The sequence below is a fragment of the Anarrhichthys ocellatus genome, unplaced genomic scaffold, assembly GCF_004355925.1.
Source record: "Anarrhichthys ocellatus isolate YVR2014 unplaced genomic scaffold, GSC_Weel_1.0 scaffold18, whole genome shotgun sequence".
In the NCBI taxonomy this organism is placed as follows: domain Eukaryota; kingdom Metazoa; phylum Chordata; class Actinopteri; order Perciformes; family Anarhichadidae; genus Anarrhichthys; species Anarrhichthys ocellatus.
Window position 1 is genome coordinate 723611 of NW_022280048.1, and position 15704 is coordinate 739314.

The following is a 15704-nucleotide window of genomic DNA, read 5'->3' on the forward strand; positions in this document are numbered from 1 at the left end:
TGTGTGTGTGTGTGTGTGTGTGTGTGTGTGTGTGTGTGTGTGTGTGTTTTGTAGACGATCACGAAGCTGATTCAAGATAGAATCCTCACAGGTTTTTACATTTAACATGACAGGCGCAAGCTGTGCAACTTTACATTCAGACCAGAAGACTCTGTGGCATTTTAACAGTCAAGGAAATGAGTGAAAAATCCTCGCCAGTAAAACTATTCCTTTTATTTCTGATGGTATAAATCCTATACAGTCAACTACTAAGCTAATAGTGTGTGCTCCTCTTGTCCAATAAAAGCTAAGTGGATCCATAAAGCTCTTCTTCAGCAAATCAGGGTAATATTTTTCTTCTATCTGACATATGTGAGGAAATATATAATCAAAAGAAAATATATTTATGTATTCCAATTATTGTCGCCATTCTTTACTCTGTACAAAATATTTTGTGTGTGTGTGTGTGTGTGTGTGTTATGACTTGTCAATGTCAATCAATATAGTGCAATGCTCGCTACACAAACTTAAAAAAGGCCAACAGACTTGTCACAATAATTCAACGCTTTCTCCCACATCGGTATTCAAACATGCACAACCTGCAACAATTTCCTCTCACAAAGGATTTGACTCTGATTTCCCGCCGTGATCCAACTGAGGTTCGTCACATGGTGCTGATTACTTCCCCAAGAAATCATCCAATACTTAAAAATGGCATCTGTATTAGATCCACTCACACAGATAACATGTGATTATTGTTCTCAATAACGGTCATCAGACCAGACTTCCCCTCCTGATCATTTGCATTGAACTGTCCCTGTTGGACCAATAAGAGGAACATTGTTCCTCTGAACAACAGCAGAATGGTGATTTCTGTATTATTGAGCTGTATGGTCGCTATTGTTAGGTGTACCTTTATTTCTTCTGTAAAAGTCAGACTCCTTGATTTGATACCATTGATACCATTATTCCATCTGAGAGGCACAAAACATTCACCAGAACTGCAAAAATAATTGCATATATTTTGGTGTATTGGGACATTGCTTTTGGTGATTTAAATAGTGGAATTTTCTTCTAATGTTAATATGTTGGCGGTGAGAGAGGAAATATTTGGAAATGCTTTATTTCATCAGTGTTTCTGTAATTTTAGAATAACTTCAAAGAGGAGTCTTTGAAAGTGAAAGTGCTACGCAGTTCAGTAATGGAAAAACAATTAATTTATATACTAACAACTAATCGATTCTAGTTTTGGCATATTGGACTTACTTTCACCAGGTTACCAGAAACATGACTACATTATTACTGTTTGATAACAACAACAAAGTGAAAAAGAATCAAGAAATTACAAATCTGTAAGATGAGCATTACCAAATATTATTGTCTCAATAAATTGGGTTTGTAAAAACAAAATACTAAAATGACTTCACCTCCTGCTGGCTGTGTTGTCAGATCTCAGAGTCTGGTTTTGAGTTTCTTTCGGGGCATTTGAAATGTTTCCTGTCTTGTTCGGACCCATGTGGGCTACCCTGCTTGTCAAAACGCCTCCTCTTCAGAGGCTGTATACTCACTAACCTGCACATTTTTCCTAGTGTGAAGTAGAAATGTACAGAAATGTCCTCTGTGACAAAAACAAACAAACCTGCAGCAGGAATAACGTTGCTGCAGGACGATTTCCTGCATAGCTCTGAGAGAATCAAGTCTGGATTTCTTTGCAGATCGGGAAATAATTTGACCAATGGAAAGCGTCTCCATTGTTACTGCACTCTGAGTCGAATGATTTCATACCTGCTGCTATTGAATGAGCACAAAAAGACTTACGTTTTTGGTTTAGTGTCCATGACAAAATTCAAATATTTAATTTCCACACACCCCGTTTGTTTTTTTTTTTCCCCCCCTTTTTCCTACGACAGTTAAAAGACCAAGAGTGTTTCTCACCTTGCACTTGGTTTTTGAATATGATGCCTGCTGAACCAGGTGCCTTAATCAAATATTTGAGAACACAAATCTGCACCTTCTGTCAGTCTGAAGGGGATTCCCTACAGAAACAAGGGGCTGGGTTTCCCAAAGCCTAAACTTGAAGTACACAAATTCAATGAAAACCTAATTTTAATCCCAAATCAATAGATTTTGTATAACAGTCGGCCTTAAACGGCAGATATGCTGATTGTCGTGTCTGCATAGGATTGACCTTTTAACGTATAACTGAAGAAGAACATCAATGTCAACTCTAAATTGATGTTGTTTTGGGAAACCTGGTTCCGTTTTGAACTCTTTCTCTGCCCACTACGCCACGTTATTGTGTTTTCTGTATTGGCTGCTGCTGCTATCACCGCTGGTGTGTCCGTGTAGAGAAGAGCAAACTTCCACTGTGTCTGAGGCAGAGGGAGACTTGGGCCTGCTTTTTACCTCGTCAATTCAATTGCATTCTGTGGTTTTGACATGGAGCACCGTGTTGCCGCCTCTTGAGACCTTTTTGGAGAAAAACAAAACAAACAAAAAAAAAGCTTAAAACAGAACTTTCCGTTTCTTAACTTTGCTATTATGAAGTGCCAGACCCTCCTTGAAGTCAGTGTTGGCACTGAGTCACGGGTTGCGAATGAAGCGACAAACTGAGCATGGAGGTAAGCTGTGGTGCTAATCTGTCAGTGGCTGGGTGCTAACATGGCTGTGTTAAAAAGCCGTTTTAGCCATATTATTCCTTCTGTCGATGACTCTAGTCAGTCTAGTGTTTCTGACTGCTGCACTGCTGTATGCTGATATAGCGAGGTATAACTGTTGCTGCTGCTTTGCTGATGAATGTAGACTAGTCTTCCTCAGCAGGATCATAAAGACAGACGTGAGTGTCTGGTTGTGCTACTTCCTGTTGGACTTTTGTTTGGATACAGAGGGAGACTCTTGTCATCAGGATCCAGAAAGATAATGAATGTTGTGTCTTTATATGGCGCTATCCTGCTTGTATGTTTAAACCTTTTAAACATTTTTTTATTAATATTATGGTTTGATATTTATGCTCTGACTCTGTCAAAAGTTGCATGTTAGAATTGTTTTTGGGGGGAATTATATTTTGTTGCGTATTTTTCCAGACCCCAGTGTTCATACCATTTCTTTGATATTTATTTGTTTTGTCCTGTAAATTTACATGTAAGGAGACAACTTGTTGAAACGAGACTTAATAGCTTTTCCACTGAAGCAGGCGTTACCAGGAGTCACAGACTTCACATGAGGTTCACAGACATGGATCAAAGTCACAATGAAACCAGTTTTCTTTCTGTTTTTTTTACTTGCCTGTATAACTACATAATAATTACTTACTTCATTTTCTTGTACTTTTACATATAAATGTTATTAGATTTACTCATAGTATATCTATAATATAACCTCATCATTTAGATTTGTTTTCAATCCTGTTACTGCACTTTGGAGATGGTTATAATATGACATATAAATGGTTATAAAGTCATTAATTAATGTTTAATTAGATAGTGCATCAATATAAACATCAGATTGCAATTTAGGTTGACAACAGAGATATTACAAATTATATAAATCAGCTTAAAAATGTATTTAAAAATAAACCAACGGATAATTAATATAGATGGATAAAACCCCAAAACAGACCAGCATTTAAATTTGCTAATTGTTTCCCTATTTACAGACTGCACCGACTTTAACCAGATTTGGCCACGAAACTTACAATACATCTTAAAAATAATTTGTGTAATTACATAAAGATACCACACATAGTGGCTTCAGTTATTACCTTCCTTGCCTTCAGTATCTTATGACTTTATACTCTCTCGCATTATGTTCTGCCCTAAAGCCAGTGAAAGGAAGCAAGATGCTGTCAGAGTTGTGGTTTCATAGTGACTTTGATTAAGCGTTGTCTGTGAAGCCCATGAAGCGTTCTGTCATTGAAGGTTTGAGGCGGTCAGACGGGGACGGTAGAGCCCGAAACCAGACTCAGCGAGTCGGCAAAGAGAACCTCTCCTTGACACAACTCTTCTTTTGTCATGACCTTGGACCGAGGTTCGGGTGCTCCACAGCCTTGAAGCTCAGGTTAGGAGTCGGCTCGCCTGCTCTCTCTGTCTTTGGTGGGAAAAATGTAAGCATTTGATCAGTTTTCTGGGAAAACTTTACGACTGCACCAGAGATGTTTCGCCCCCTTCTGGGTGCTTTTATTTTTATCAGAAGGGCTTTGGTTCGCAGTTGTCTTGTCAGGGAGCTCCTGATATTAGCCAGGGGCCACTAAAGGCTGGTGGGCAGAGACTCCTCATCCTCCCCTGCAATGAATGATTGGGGGAGGGGAGTCATTTCCTCTTCTACAGACTGATCTTATTGAAGCAAACGGCAACAACTCACCCGTGATAATACAAACAACCCCTCTTTCCATATCTACACACGTCATCATACAATACTGCAGTAATTTACATCTCCTTCCAGATTTGCCAAAATGCATGGATAGACATTTAACAAACAGGAAATGTTTATCCTAAAGCATATGTTCCGTTTTCTTTTTTTTCATTTTTTTCTTCAATTTTGATAATCAAGATGGACAGTGAAATGATTTTATAGTAAAATCCATACACGTCCATGTAGAGGATGTGGGAGGTATCGGTCATTCTGAGCTCCACAGCTACATGCCATTGTTATGATGCTTCTGGTCTTGTATGGTAAACAATTTGACTAGATCAACAGCATGGGATCTTTCTGTAGATAGTCCTGTGTGTGTGTGTGTGTGTGTGTGTGTGTGTGTGTGTGTGTGTGTTCCTCTCCCCAGTCTCAGTAGGAAGGCTGTACTTCATTGCTAAGTGCTCTATAATAGATCTCTTGGTGATTTTAATTTGTTTAAGAAGCAAAACCTGCAGGAAGTGTATCCTGCTGAAACTAACTTCATCCTCTCTTTAGCAATGTCTATATTTGTAGTTCACATATATGCCTGTTCGAATACAATATCTTGACAGTTGTTATATTTATGTTGTGTAATAAATGTTGTGCTGGGTTTTTACTTTTCTTTTATCTAACTTTTGTTTTGTTTCACATTGTTTTGTTTTTTTCTTTTCTTGGATGCACAGTGGGTGGCTTTATGCACAGGCATGGAAATCTAAAATATGTTTTTTTTTTTTTGGTTTGTACTACTGTAACAACTCATTCAGTTTCAGAACTTCTGACAGTTTTGTCTCTGGCTGCTTGACATCCTGCGGACACCTGCCCGGAATCTCTGTTGTGTTATTGTGCCTCTCTCTTTTTCTTTCTTATTTTGTAAACCATTATTTCTCTGTTGTATCAGCCGGGAGTTGGTACCACAGCTCTGCTTGTAACCACAATAGTCTGATTATGTTTATTGATTTTAATATCAAAATAATAAAACCATTAGCACCCCATCCTTAATCTTGTCTGTTTAATTGGTTCATGTAACTATGTGCAGATGGGGTTTAGGATCACTGAGATGAAGAGCCAAGTGTACATATTGATTTGCGCAAATATTTTAATTTAATTTTCATAGTATTAGCAAAAAAACATCATCACAGGTTATCTCATTCCTCTATATAAACTTTTAATGTATGTATATGTCTAACAAGATAATATAGGTATAAGGAAGGGACAAAATACAGGAACACTATACCTATTGACACGCTGTTGGAGATTTCAGGCCCAAATCTATTAATTTCTACTGAAGATGTTTACGGGTCAGAAATATATAGTTTCCCTTCTAGAAAAGGCTCATTATTTCCTAAAAAAACTTTTTTAGCAGGTGATACTTAGAAGAAGGGAAATATAATTTTGTATAATTTGGTGCTCTCATAAGTATTTCTGACATTATGCGTCTCACGTTTCAGGAAAGGGTTTCCTAGAAAAAAAGTATTTTGTTTAAATTTTTACTATAAAACCGTACATATTTGGGAAACCATGTTATAACTAAAATGTAGTTATTGAATGTGTTATGCAGAGTTAGACTTCTAATCTTTGACATCAATTATTCGTTAATAGGTATATCAAATGTTAACAGAATAAGTTATTTATTGATCACACAGTGGTTTTAATATTTGCAGTGTGACAAACTATTGCTTCGCCTTCAGTAGAGCGCGTCATCTTTAGAGCCTCCAGCTTGCCGTACAAAAACAAATATGGCGTCTTCCGCGGACGTACACGTCCGAATTTGTGGACAAGAAATTATAAAATATGACCTAGAAATTAAGGCTCTTGTTCAGGTAAGAACTGCAAACACGTAGTTTGTCTGTTGATTCATCTTTTTATCTCATGCTGGTATCGAGTGTCGTCATCAGGTCTAAAAGTTGCTCCAGCCGTTAGCTAACAAAAGCTAATGTTAGCTAACAGTTAAGCAGGTAAAGGCAGTTAAAAGAGACATTGAGGTACACTGAGTGTCGGTTCTTCGGTGTAATGATAGTATATTTGTTCAACTTTATTCCTATCACTGATCCCTCCATTTTTATTGTCTAACGTTATCGTGAAACTAGCTAGCGTTAGCCGATGTGAGGATTAACATAAGTTATTAATTGAGAAATGGGTTTTAAAATCTGTTGTCAGGCATCACACCAGACCTTTTGACCAAAGAATGAATGTTACAAAAGTTACCTTGTAAGTTAACTCTTGTAACCCCAATAGTGTTACCAAACGTACGCTCAAACATTAGATGTAAACCCTATGTTATGTATATTTTTACATTTAAATCTATTAAAGCTGAAACAATTGGTCGCTTCTTTTAGGTAGGACCATGTCATTATGTGTGTGTGTGTGTGTGTGTGTGTGTGTGTGTGTGTTACCTGCAGGACATCAGGGATTGCCCTGGACCTCAGTCAACTCTCATGGAGTTCAACTCCCAGGTCAAAGAGAAGTTCAACAAGCTCAGACTGAGAATACAGGTCAGGGCTCACATCCCCACGTGTGTACTGTGTTGCATCTGACAGATTTCTTGCTTAAAATCCAAACTGTTTTATTTGACACGGTGTGCCGTTGTCAGGATCTGGAGCAGATGGCCAGAGAGCAGGACAGAGAGACTGACAAACTGGCCATCCAGGCAGAGACGGAGAGCCAGCGAAGGCAAATGTTGAGGTGTGCATGAACTCATTTTCCCCTGAATCACTGACTTTATGCACATCACCAATCCCACTTAAATGTCAGCGTCCAGTCGAGTGTTTAAGTGAGTGAACCCATCTGTATTTTGCTCTCAGTCAACACATCGCAATGAGCTGTGATGCTTGTTTGGAACCCCTCTTTGCATCAGGTTTGGTGGAAGCTCTAATTTATCGTGTTGATGGTGTTTTTGGGAGTAGTTAACATTCTAGGTGTTGATCCTTAAAAACAAATGCAATGCATTCATACCTGGATCTAATAATAGTTTGAGAGGCAGATAAAAGTATTACATTTGGTGTAGATGAGTTTAAACACAAAAATATTCAGACACACAGACCAGTTGAGATGAAGAAATCTATAACAGAAACTGAAGTTCTGACAGTTGTTTTTTGTGTTATTTCTTCCTGTGGATTCCAGTAACCAGACAGCGTGGAGGAAAGCTAACCTGGCTTGTAAACTAGCCATAGACCACACGGAGAAGGACGAGCTGCTGCATGAAGTAGAAAACCACAGCACCAGACAAAGGTCAGTAAACCCAGAGGCTTTACTGTGGCGCTGACACGATGAGCCAATCAGCTTCATGCCATTATATATTTAACATGGCATGTGTTTTGCTGGGATGGGGGTTCAGCCTGAACCCCCATCCCAGAATTTATTACACCTCAGTCAAACTCTCTGGTCTCTTCGTAACCTAAGTCCAGTCTGAAGAGACTATTTGCATTTTAAAAGTTTGTGTCTCAGCTGCGTTCAGTGTTACTGATACACTGTACACCAGTTTCTTTCTTACTGCAAAAGCGGCCTAATCGTTAGAAACAGACTTTTAAGTTGCTTCTGACTGTCTTAATTAATAATATCATTACAGCTAAATCATTAACCACCTCCCTGTTATATTAATCCTGTCCGAAAAACTTATGCAGTCACACAGTCTGTGATTTTTGCTTTTAGTCTGGATGACTTTGATCGCAACTTGATCGTATTTGTCTTATATTACAGCCAAGTTTGCCCTTTGTTTGTAAAATATGCTGCTCTGCTGACAGTTACTAGACTTGTCCATGTTTGTGATTGGTCATATGCTGCAAACCCCCCAGCAGGTGGAAGCTTAGCGAGCAGCGATATAAGTCGTGCGCCAGGAAAACGCTCCTCACGCTCAAAGCATGGTTTTCTCCTCGCAGGCTTCAGTTCAACAGAGATATTCTGTGCCGCGTGATCTGTGCGGAGTGATCTGTGCCGCGCTCGCCAAAGTAATTTATTAACAGTGATTTGACCCCATACAGACCTCAGATCTGCTTTGTGTCTGTTTTTGTATCAGGAAGGTGACCAAAGATAGCCTAGTAGAGACCAGTAACAACATCACAGAGAGTCTGATGTCTATGAGCAGGATGATGGCTGAACAGGTGAAGCAGAGCGAGGACACTATCGGCACACTGGGTAAGAAAAAAACTCTACTTTGTCGTGTTATAGGTTGTGTACAAAAGGTCAATCCAATTTACAACAATGTCTTTATCGCTCATCGATATTTACCAACACATATTCCATTCCACGTTTAGCCTTTTATACTTTCTTCTTCCTCCTCCTCACACAGCCACTTCCTCAAGTACGGTGCAGGAAACCAACGACGAGTTTAAAAGCATGACCGGGACCATTCACCTGGGGAGGAGACTGATCCTCAAGTACAACCGGCGGGAGCTGACAGACAAGCTGCTCATCTTCCTGGCTCTGGCCCTCTTCTTCGCCACCGTCCTCTACATCCTTAAGAAACGTCTCTTCCCTTTCATTTAGCTGCCTCGCTAAAGAACTCACCCAGGCTGCAGGCTGTTGTATCACTCAGCAGAAAGTTACCATATGGACTACATGCAGAGTTGGAAGACTGGACTTTCGCACAAAGAGACGAGTGTCTAGTTAGAACGTTTCATATTGTTTAGCTTCTTAATTATTAGCTTAACAATATGCAATATGTGAGTTTATAAAATGGGTATAAAGGTTCAACTTAAATTGGTAATATGAGGTTTCATGCAACAACAGTGATAGGGTTAAAGCCTCAGCATGCTTCAAACAAATGTGTGCTGTTCAACCATGTCTCAAGGTAAACGCTTTTATACTACTACTCAAAGCCGGCTGTCATAGCGCCCTCCTTCTTTGCCACGTCACATCCCGAGAGCTTTGGCTTTTGAGTGACTGTGTCGTCTTGAAGCGGCGATTTATACAAATTTAGATGAGGGTACACACTTTCAGGCAGTCTCTCCTCGAAGGCTGCATGGAAATTGTCAGCAGTGGAACAGAGCATTGAGAGAAGTTCTGTCCACTTTTACTCCTCTGCACTCCTGATCAGGAAGTAGGCGTGACTGATTTGGAAAAGCACTTTGAAGCATTCTGAGGCCTTCGTACTTCATCTGGCATTCTGAACTAACAAGGGTCAAAAGCCATAGTATACACCAAACCTCACTTTGTTTACCTTTTGTCCAATTACAATCTGTGTGTCTGTGTTTATCTGCTCTGGACTATTCCAAATATGCCATTGTTATAGTTATTGACAATTTACCTTGTGCCTTCTTTCCTTCGGACGTCCAGACAACTGATTTAGAAATCTGATTACTTTCCTATACCGTAAACGTCGTCTGCCACATTAAGTCAGAGACGTTGTGAATGTTGGAACAATGTTTGTTAGAATAAAGTTGAATTGTTCTATTTCCATATAATGAGGGAAATGTTGATGTGAAGCGTTGCCACAGATGTGCCAGTAGATGGCAGGATACCCAACATTTACCACCACCAGAGATGCTTTTTGTTCATTTGTATGAAGGAACTATTTTACAGGACTGACTGACTAACACACTTCTTTCTGTCATTGTTATTTAATTTCAATCAAAATGCTTACACATGCATTTTTTTTAGATTGATTTAAATAAAAAGTTAGAAAACATTGCTTTGAAACCTGTGGTCTGTATGAAATGTGAGTCAAGTAGAGCATCAAAAATACATATTTATAACGTAACAGAAGAGGGCTTTCCTTGCTGCAGACTGAACCCTGACTGTCTACAAGGTGACGTTTGATGGCATGTCCACTTCACGGTGCATAATAAAACGATACTCATAAATACAAAAAAACAGATTTAAATAGTAGAATACTGACTTTGAGCCATCAGCTGCGCTTGAATAAAATCCCTGTGGCGTTTACTTGTGTTTTCACTGCAGGATGCAGCCACTGTGGTTCACTGTGATGTTGAAGTGAGGTAGATAAATGGTTTTCATCCTTGTAAAAAATATTACAGATTTAATAAGTTATGGTTACTAAACTACTACTATTATAATAGTAATACGTGCATGACTTTTGTGTACCCTGTCTGCACCTTTGCCTGTCTGTTTATACAGCAGTAACATTGGTTTTCTCAGACATGAGGAGACCGAATTCGGTGGCGTTGTCGATCTGACTCAGCCCGTTCCTGTCCTCTGGTTCGGCCGCTTTGGTCGGCTGCTGCAGGGGTCCTCGATTGGTGATGGGCCAGGACACAGTGGGGGGTGGGGCGGTGGTGTGCTGCAGAGCGTCTGCTTGGCTGAGAGAGCAGGTGCTGCCGAAGCTGCTGCACAGAGCTCCCCAGTGTTGCTCGCACTGCCTGCGCAGCCGCTGGCCGACCCACATCCCGACCGTGTCGCCACACTTCAACAGGAAGTTCATCAGCTCCACATAAGGTCTAATGGCCCAAGCACACACGAGAATATCTTTTTGAGTTTGTCCAACTTTCAAGACTTATGGCATATTTAGGAAAACACCACTTAAGGTCAGACTATAACTTTTTCACAGCAGATATTTGACTCATACACTTTTATTGCAGACTAAACTATGACTTTTAATATGACCTTTTTATGACATAAAAATGTCATTTTTACTCTTACTGACTTATGACAAATTATACCATGACTTTGTTTCATGACATACTTTACTGTGATTTTTTTACGACATTTTTCATGATCTACTACATCGTGACTTTATGACATCCTATATGACATTTCATACTCGTGACAGTGTAGTGAATACTGGAATAGCAGTTGGACCGGTATTCGAGGAGAAGCTACTGACTTTTAAATTACATTTTTTATGACATATTGAACTGTGATATTTTATGACTTTCTATACCATTAGTTTTTGTGATGTTTTTAAATTTTTATTTGGCCATCTTTATGACATGCTGCACTATGACTTTTTACATATAATAGTAAGATATTTTACCTTTTAAACTACATTTATTATGACATTTTTGTGACATACTATTCTATGAATATTTTTATTTTCACAGTGCAGCGAATACTGGATCAGCAATTTGACCCTAAAGCAGATAGTGGGATGGCAGCAGGATCAATTCAGTGATTTATTGTACAGATATGCTTACAGAAACCAAATTAAGCAGTAGGTCCGGCAGACAGGTGAGAGTAAGGCAGGTAGCGAGCAAAAGGGAAAGCTTTTTTCGACATGCTATACTATGACGTTTTCCCAAATTCTATACTATGACTTTTTTTCGAAATCATAAAATAGTCATGTATTTAGCATAATTCTTAATTGAATGTTGAAAAAGTCATAGTATAGCATGTCGAAATACTATACTATGACTTTTTTCAACATACTATACTATGACGTTTTTATGACTTTTTTCGACATGCTATACTATAATAACTTACAACAATATTACTTTTTAATGACTTTTTCGACATACTACACTATTTCCATTTTCATAACTTTTTTCAACTTGATATGACTTTTTATGATTTTATTTCGACATGCTATACTATGACTTTTTAATGACTTTTTCGACACACTACACTGACATTTTCATAACTGTTTGACTTGATATGACTATTTAAAGATTTTTTTCAATATACTATACTATTACTTTTTATATCCTACTTTTTTTTTGTTAAACTGCGGGTCAATACTGCATTATTCCACAGAGGATGTTGGTGATAAAAGTTTACTGATTGTTTGTGTGTCTCTGTCTCTCACCCCGAGGGAAACATCAGGTGGAACTGGACCAGGTTGCCCATGGTATCCATGTGGTCTCGTGGTGCCAGGCAGAGCTGGTGTTTGGAGTAACACTCTCTCTGGAGCGAGAACACCATCTCTTTTACCGCTGAGCACCGGCGGCTCACACAGCTGAAGCGCTGCCGCAGTCCCAGCGCCATGCACCGCAACGCTTCCTTCACAAATGACTTTCCCTGGGAGGAGGAGAGCAACAGGAGGAATCAGTTTAATGTCTGATGGCTCGGTCAGCAAAGATGCATGTACTACAATGTGAAATCTGGCATGGGATGTATGCCGTCTCCCCGGCTTCTGTCACTTCCTGTTTAAAATGATATGCTTACAGACTGTCCTTTATTTTCTGTGTACATTGGATCCACCAGAATCTGACATGCTTGTGTGTGGTCGTTAACTTAAGTGAATAAAGTAACAGTGTAACATTAGGCAGGCATCAGTGAGACAAACTGAATACAAATAATGACCATGCATGTGTTGTGAAAGAGTGAGTCATATCTATCATTTTACAGAGTCAAAGTAGGTGTATGTGTGTCCACTTACCAGAAGATAGTTGAGTTATAGGCAAATGCAATATTTTCCTTTGTTGAGACACCATAGCCATTAACACACTAACGTTACTATATTGTTAAAAAGTCATAGTATGTATGTGTATAGTACGTGTCAAAGATGTTGTGATTTCTCTGTTTTACCTGTGCTTATAAGCTTTTTCAATTTTACTTGTTACACATCTTGTCAATTTTTAGGGTTTCTTCACAGCTACTCTTGATTTTATACTTAATTTTTTTATTTTTATTTTTTTTAAATGAACCAATGACAATAATAGACGGAAATCTCAGTGTAATATGCCATACAGATGTATGTTATGTTTATGGAAACAGCTGCTTGGGGGTGGCCTAACTGCCACATCAGAATGCCAATCTGCTATGGCACAATATCCACATCTCTTGTAAATATATAAAGATATACACGTACCAAATTTGATGCTTTCGTCAAAAAATGAACAATAGGTCAGCCGTAGCCACCCCGCTATTACTTCATTATATTCTATTTTCTTTTTTCTTTTGAATTGTCGTGCTGCAGCCCACCTGTGAGTCGTAGCGCCCGGCGTTGTGCAGCAAAGTGAGACAGATGTGGTGCAGCCCTTGGATTTCACAGGAATTGTTGTTGAAACACTGAAACGTCCCACAGCCGACATCCCCTGAACTCACCAGGCAACTCTGAATCTCCGCTGAGAGAGACAGAAGGACATAGAGAGAGATCAGTATTAACATCACTACAGGGATACAGAAGCAAGTATGTCTCTCAAATCATATGTGTGCTGTATTCTAATTAGAGAGGACAAAATAAGCATTACGAATACAATGATATCACACATCAGGATGACTTTGGGAACCTCCTGTCATGTCCAGGACTGCCTCGGTTCTACAGAAAGAAAAGTTAATGCCCTTGTCGTGTAATTTTAAGCTGTTATGAGTTCAATGTTCTTGTATTGTTTGTTTGGATTCTGGGAAGTTTGAGCGTTTCTATAACACAAGCTACACTGTAGTAGACAGCAGGATAGGACGACAACATCATCCAGAGGAGACAGCAAGCTCAAACTGGACAACACTAGTGATGGAAAGCAATATTTCATTTCAGTTTGATAAGTGCTTGAAGCAATGAAGGAACTACTTCCCTGTCGTTCAAATGTTAATTCTAAACAAAGATATTGCTTTGAGAAGAGTTTTTGTTCACTTTTGCTGAGGAGACAATATCACTATACCGGAGTGGGACTCATGAAACAGATCACTTGTTGTTGTTAGTTTCACGTTAACCTTTAACGAACATATAGGATTCGTGTGTTGTTCTCATGGTCGCTAGGAGTTTAAGCTTCTGTTGATGGTGTGCAGCCTGCAGGTCAGGTCGCCCTGCTGGTACGGAGGGAATGTGCTTTGACGGGATCGAGCCGCCGGAGTGACGCATTGAGTTACAGCCACTAACAGAGCAGGAGAGCAAAAAGAGAGGTGCGCTCTGCTGCCCGGCTCGGTCCGGGACATACTCAGCCGGCTATAGGGACACAGTTAACTGATACAGGCTTTAGGGGTGCACGGCATGCAAACTATTCTGCTGATGCAATGAAAGGCCAACATATAGAAGATGAAAATATTAGGCAATCATCAGTCGCCTTACCGTCAGTTTAACCTACCTCACTTCACTGCATACACATCAAAGGAGACTCAGTAATACTCTACTTTTAATACATAAAAATATTATAACAAATGTTCATGGCAGTGCGTCGTCACCAAGGCTATTGAACAGTGGCATCCGGTGAGGAGCATTGCAATGCCGCAGACAGACCACACATACAACATGCCCAATTGTATCGGTGTAAATCTGGACGGAAGCCTAAAATACTGAAGGTTTTCTCAGCAGTAAATACACAATGCATGTCCAAAAACAACACAATTTCATGAAATGCAAAAAGCGCGTATTCAAACACTAAACCAAGCTTCCCAAAAAAAATGCCAGTGTCTTCAGGCGCATTTAGTCACAGCGTAAATTGATGAAAGGTACAGTTGAGGCAGCAGTACACCTGCTGTTAGTACTCACCTGTGCTCTGCAGGGACAGGCGCTTTTTGACTTGGCTCACTTGTTTCTCGTGGACATCATGCAGATCCGTGGTCAGCACCTGTTGACAGGCCAGGAGCAGAACAAACACAGCGGACACGTTCGCCTGCATGCTTTCGACTGACCGAAGCTTTGTATTCGAGTTTTTGGTTTGTATCGTTTGTTCGTTGTATAGGTTGGAGCAGCACGGGCGGGCGCAGCCTTGCAGAGGAGTTTCTGCTGTAAAGTATTTTCCGCGGTATGAAGGCTGAAATATATAAAGCCACATGAGCACTGCGCGTTCACATTGTATCTCCACCAATCACAGCGCAGCCCTGTGGACACACTACAATGGAGCCAACAAGTTTATCATTGATGAGAGAAAAAGAGGACCGACAGGAACAGAATATAGCTGCGATTAAATGAACTCGTTGATTGGACTTCGATCTGATTTAGTTTTCCTATTTATTATCCAATATCAGTGGCGGACTGAGAGGCAAGGGTTAAAAAATGTTTTCCAGCATGCAAAGCAGCCTACATGGCACTGCATCACGTTTTCTTCATTTAAGGACGTCCATTAGTGCACTGCATCTCGTTTCTCCACTGGAAGGGCATCCTAGAGGAAGCTTTCATTTATTCTATCTGATGTTGTAGCTTACAAGAGGGCACTTCATCATGTCTTCTCCACTGGAAGGGCACGATCAACGACACGTTATCATGTTTTTGTTTTTATAAGGGCATCCAACAGGACACTTGTTGTGCCCAATGTGTCCAATAAAATAATAGTCTCTTATAGCAGCTGTCTGATATAAGGTCTTCCTGTTCCTGGAGTCTGCAGGAGGGTCAACAACTCAAGACACCCACACTCAATTACCCAACTGCCAGAGTGTGACGAGTGTGTTTGAGGGTTAGCAGCTGCTTTCTTGGCAGGGAAACGTGCAGTGAGAAACGTATCAGGCGCACCCAGACTGAGAGAGAGAGAGAGAGAGAGAGAGAGAGAGAGAGAGAGAGAGAGAGAGCG

The 15704-nt window shown here is 39.9% G+C and overlaps 2 protein-coding genes across 2 annotated transcripts in view; one reads left to right on the top strand and one right to left on the bottom strand.

The window, feature by feature from the left end:
* The first annotated feature begins 6 nt into the window (after positions 1-6).
* Positions 7-9169, top strand: bnip1b (BCL2 interacting protein 1b). The gene is made up of 6 exons (XM_031856958.1): positions 7-6188; positions 6768-6860; positions 6959-7050; positions 7489-7596; positions 8381-8499; positions 8654-9169. Exons 1-6 carry the CDS (start codon positions 6105-6107, stop codon positions 8848-8850), a joined length of 693 nt encoding a protein of 230 aa, XP_031712818.1. The 5' UTR covers positions 7-6104; the 3' UTR covers positions 8851-9169.
* Positions 9170-10001: 832 nt separating this feature from the next.
* The window catches only part of LOC116389007 (uncharacterized), a 10342-nt gene continuing 4639 nt past the window's right edge, over positions 10002-15704 (bottom strand). Inside the window, exons 4-7 of the mRNA XM_031857391.1 lie at positions 14687-14951; positions 13183-13325; positions 12065-12276; positions 10002-10760 (exon numbers count right to left, since the gene is read on the bottom strand). Of these exons, the coding sequence (XP_031713251.1) occupies positions 10433-10760; positions 12065-12276; positions 13183-13325; positions 14687-14951 (948 nt within the window). The 3' untranslated portion in view covers positions 10002-10432. The remainder of the gene's footprint in view (positions 10761-12064; positions 12277-13182; positions 13326-14686; positions 14952-15704) is intronic.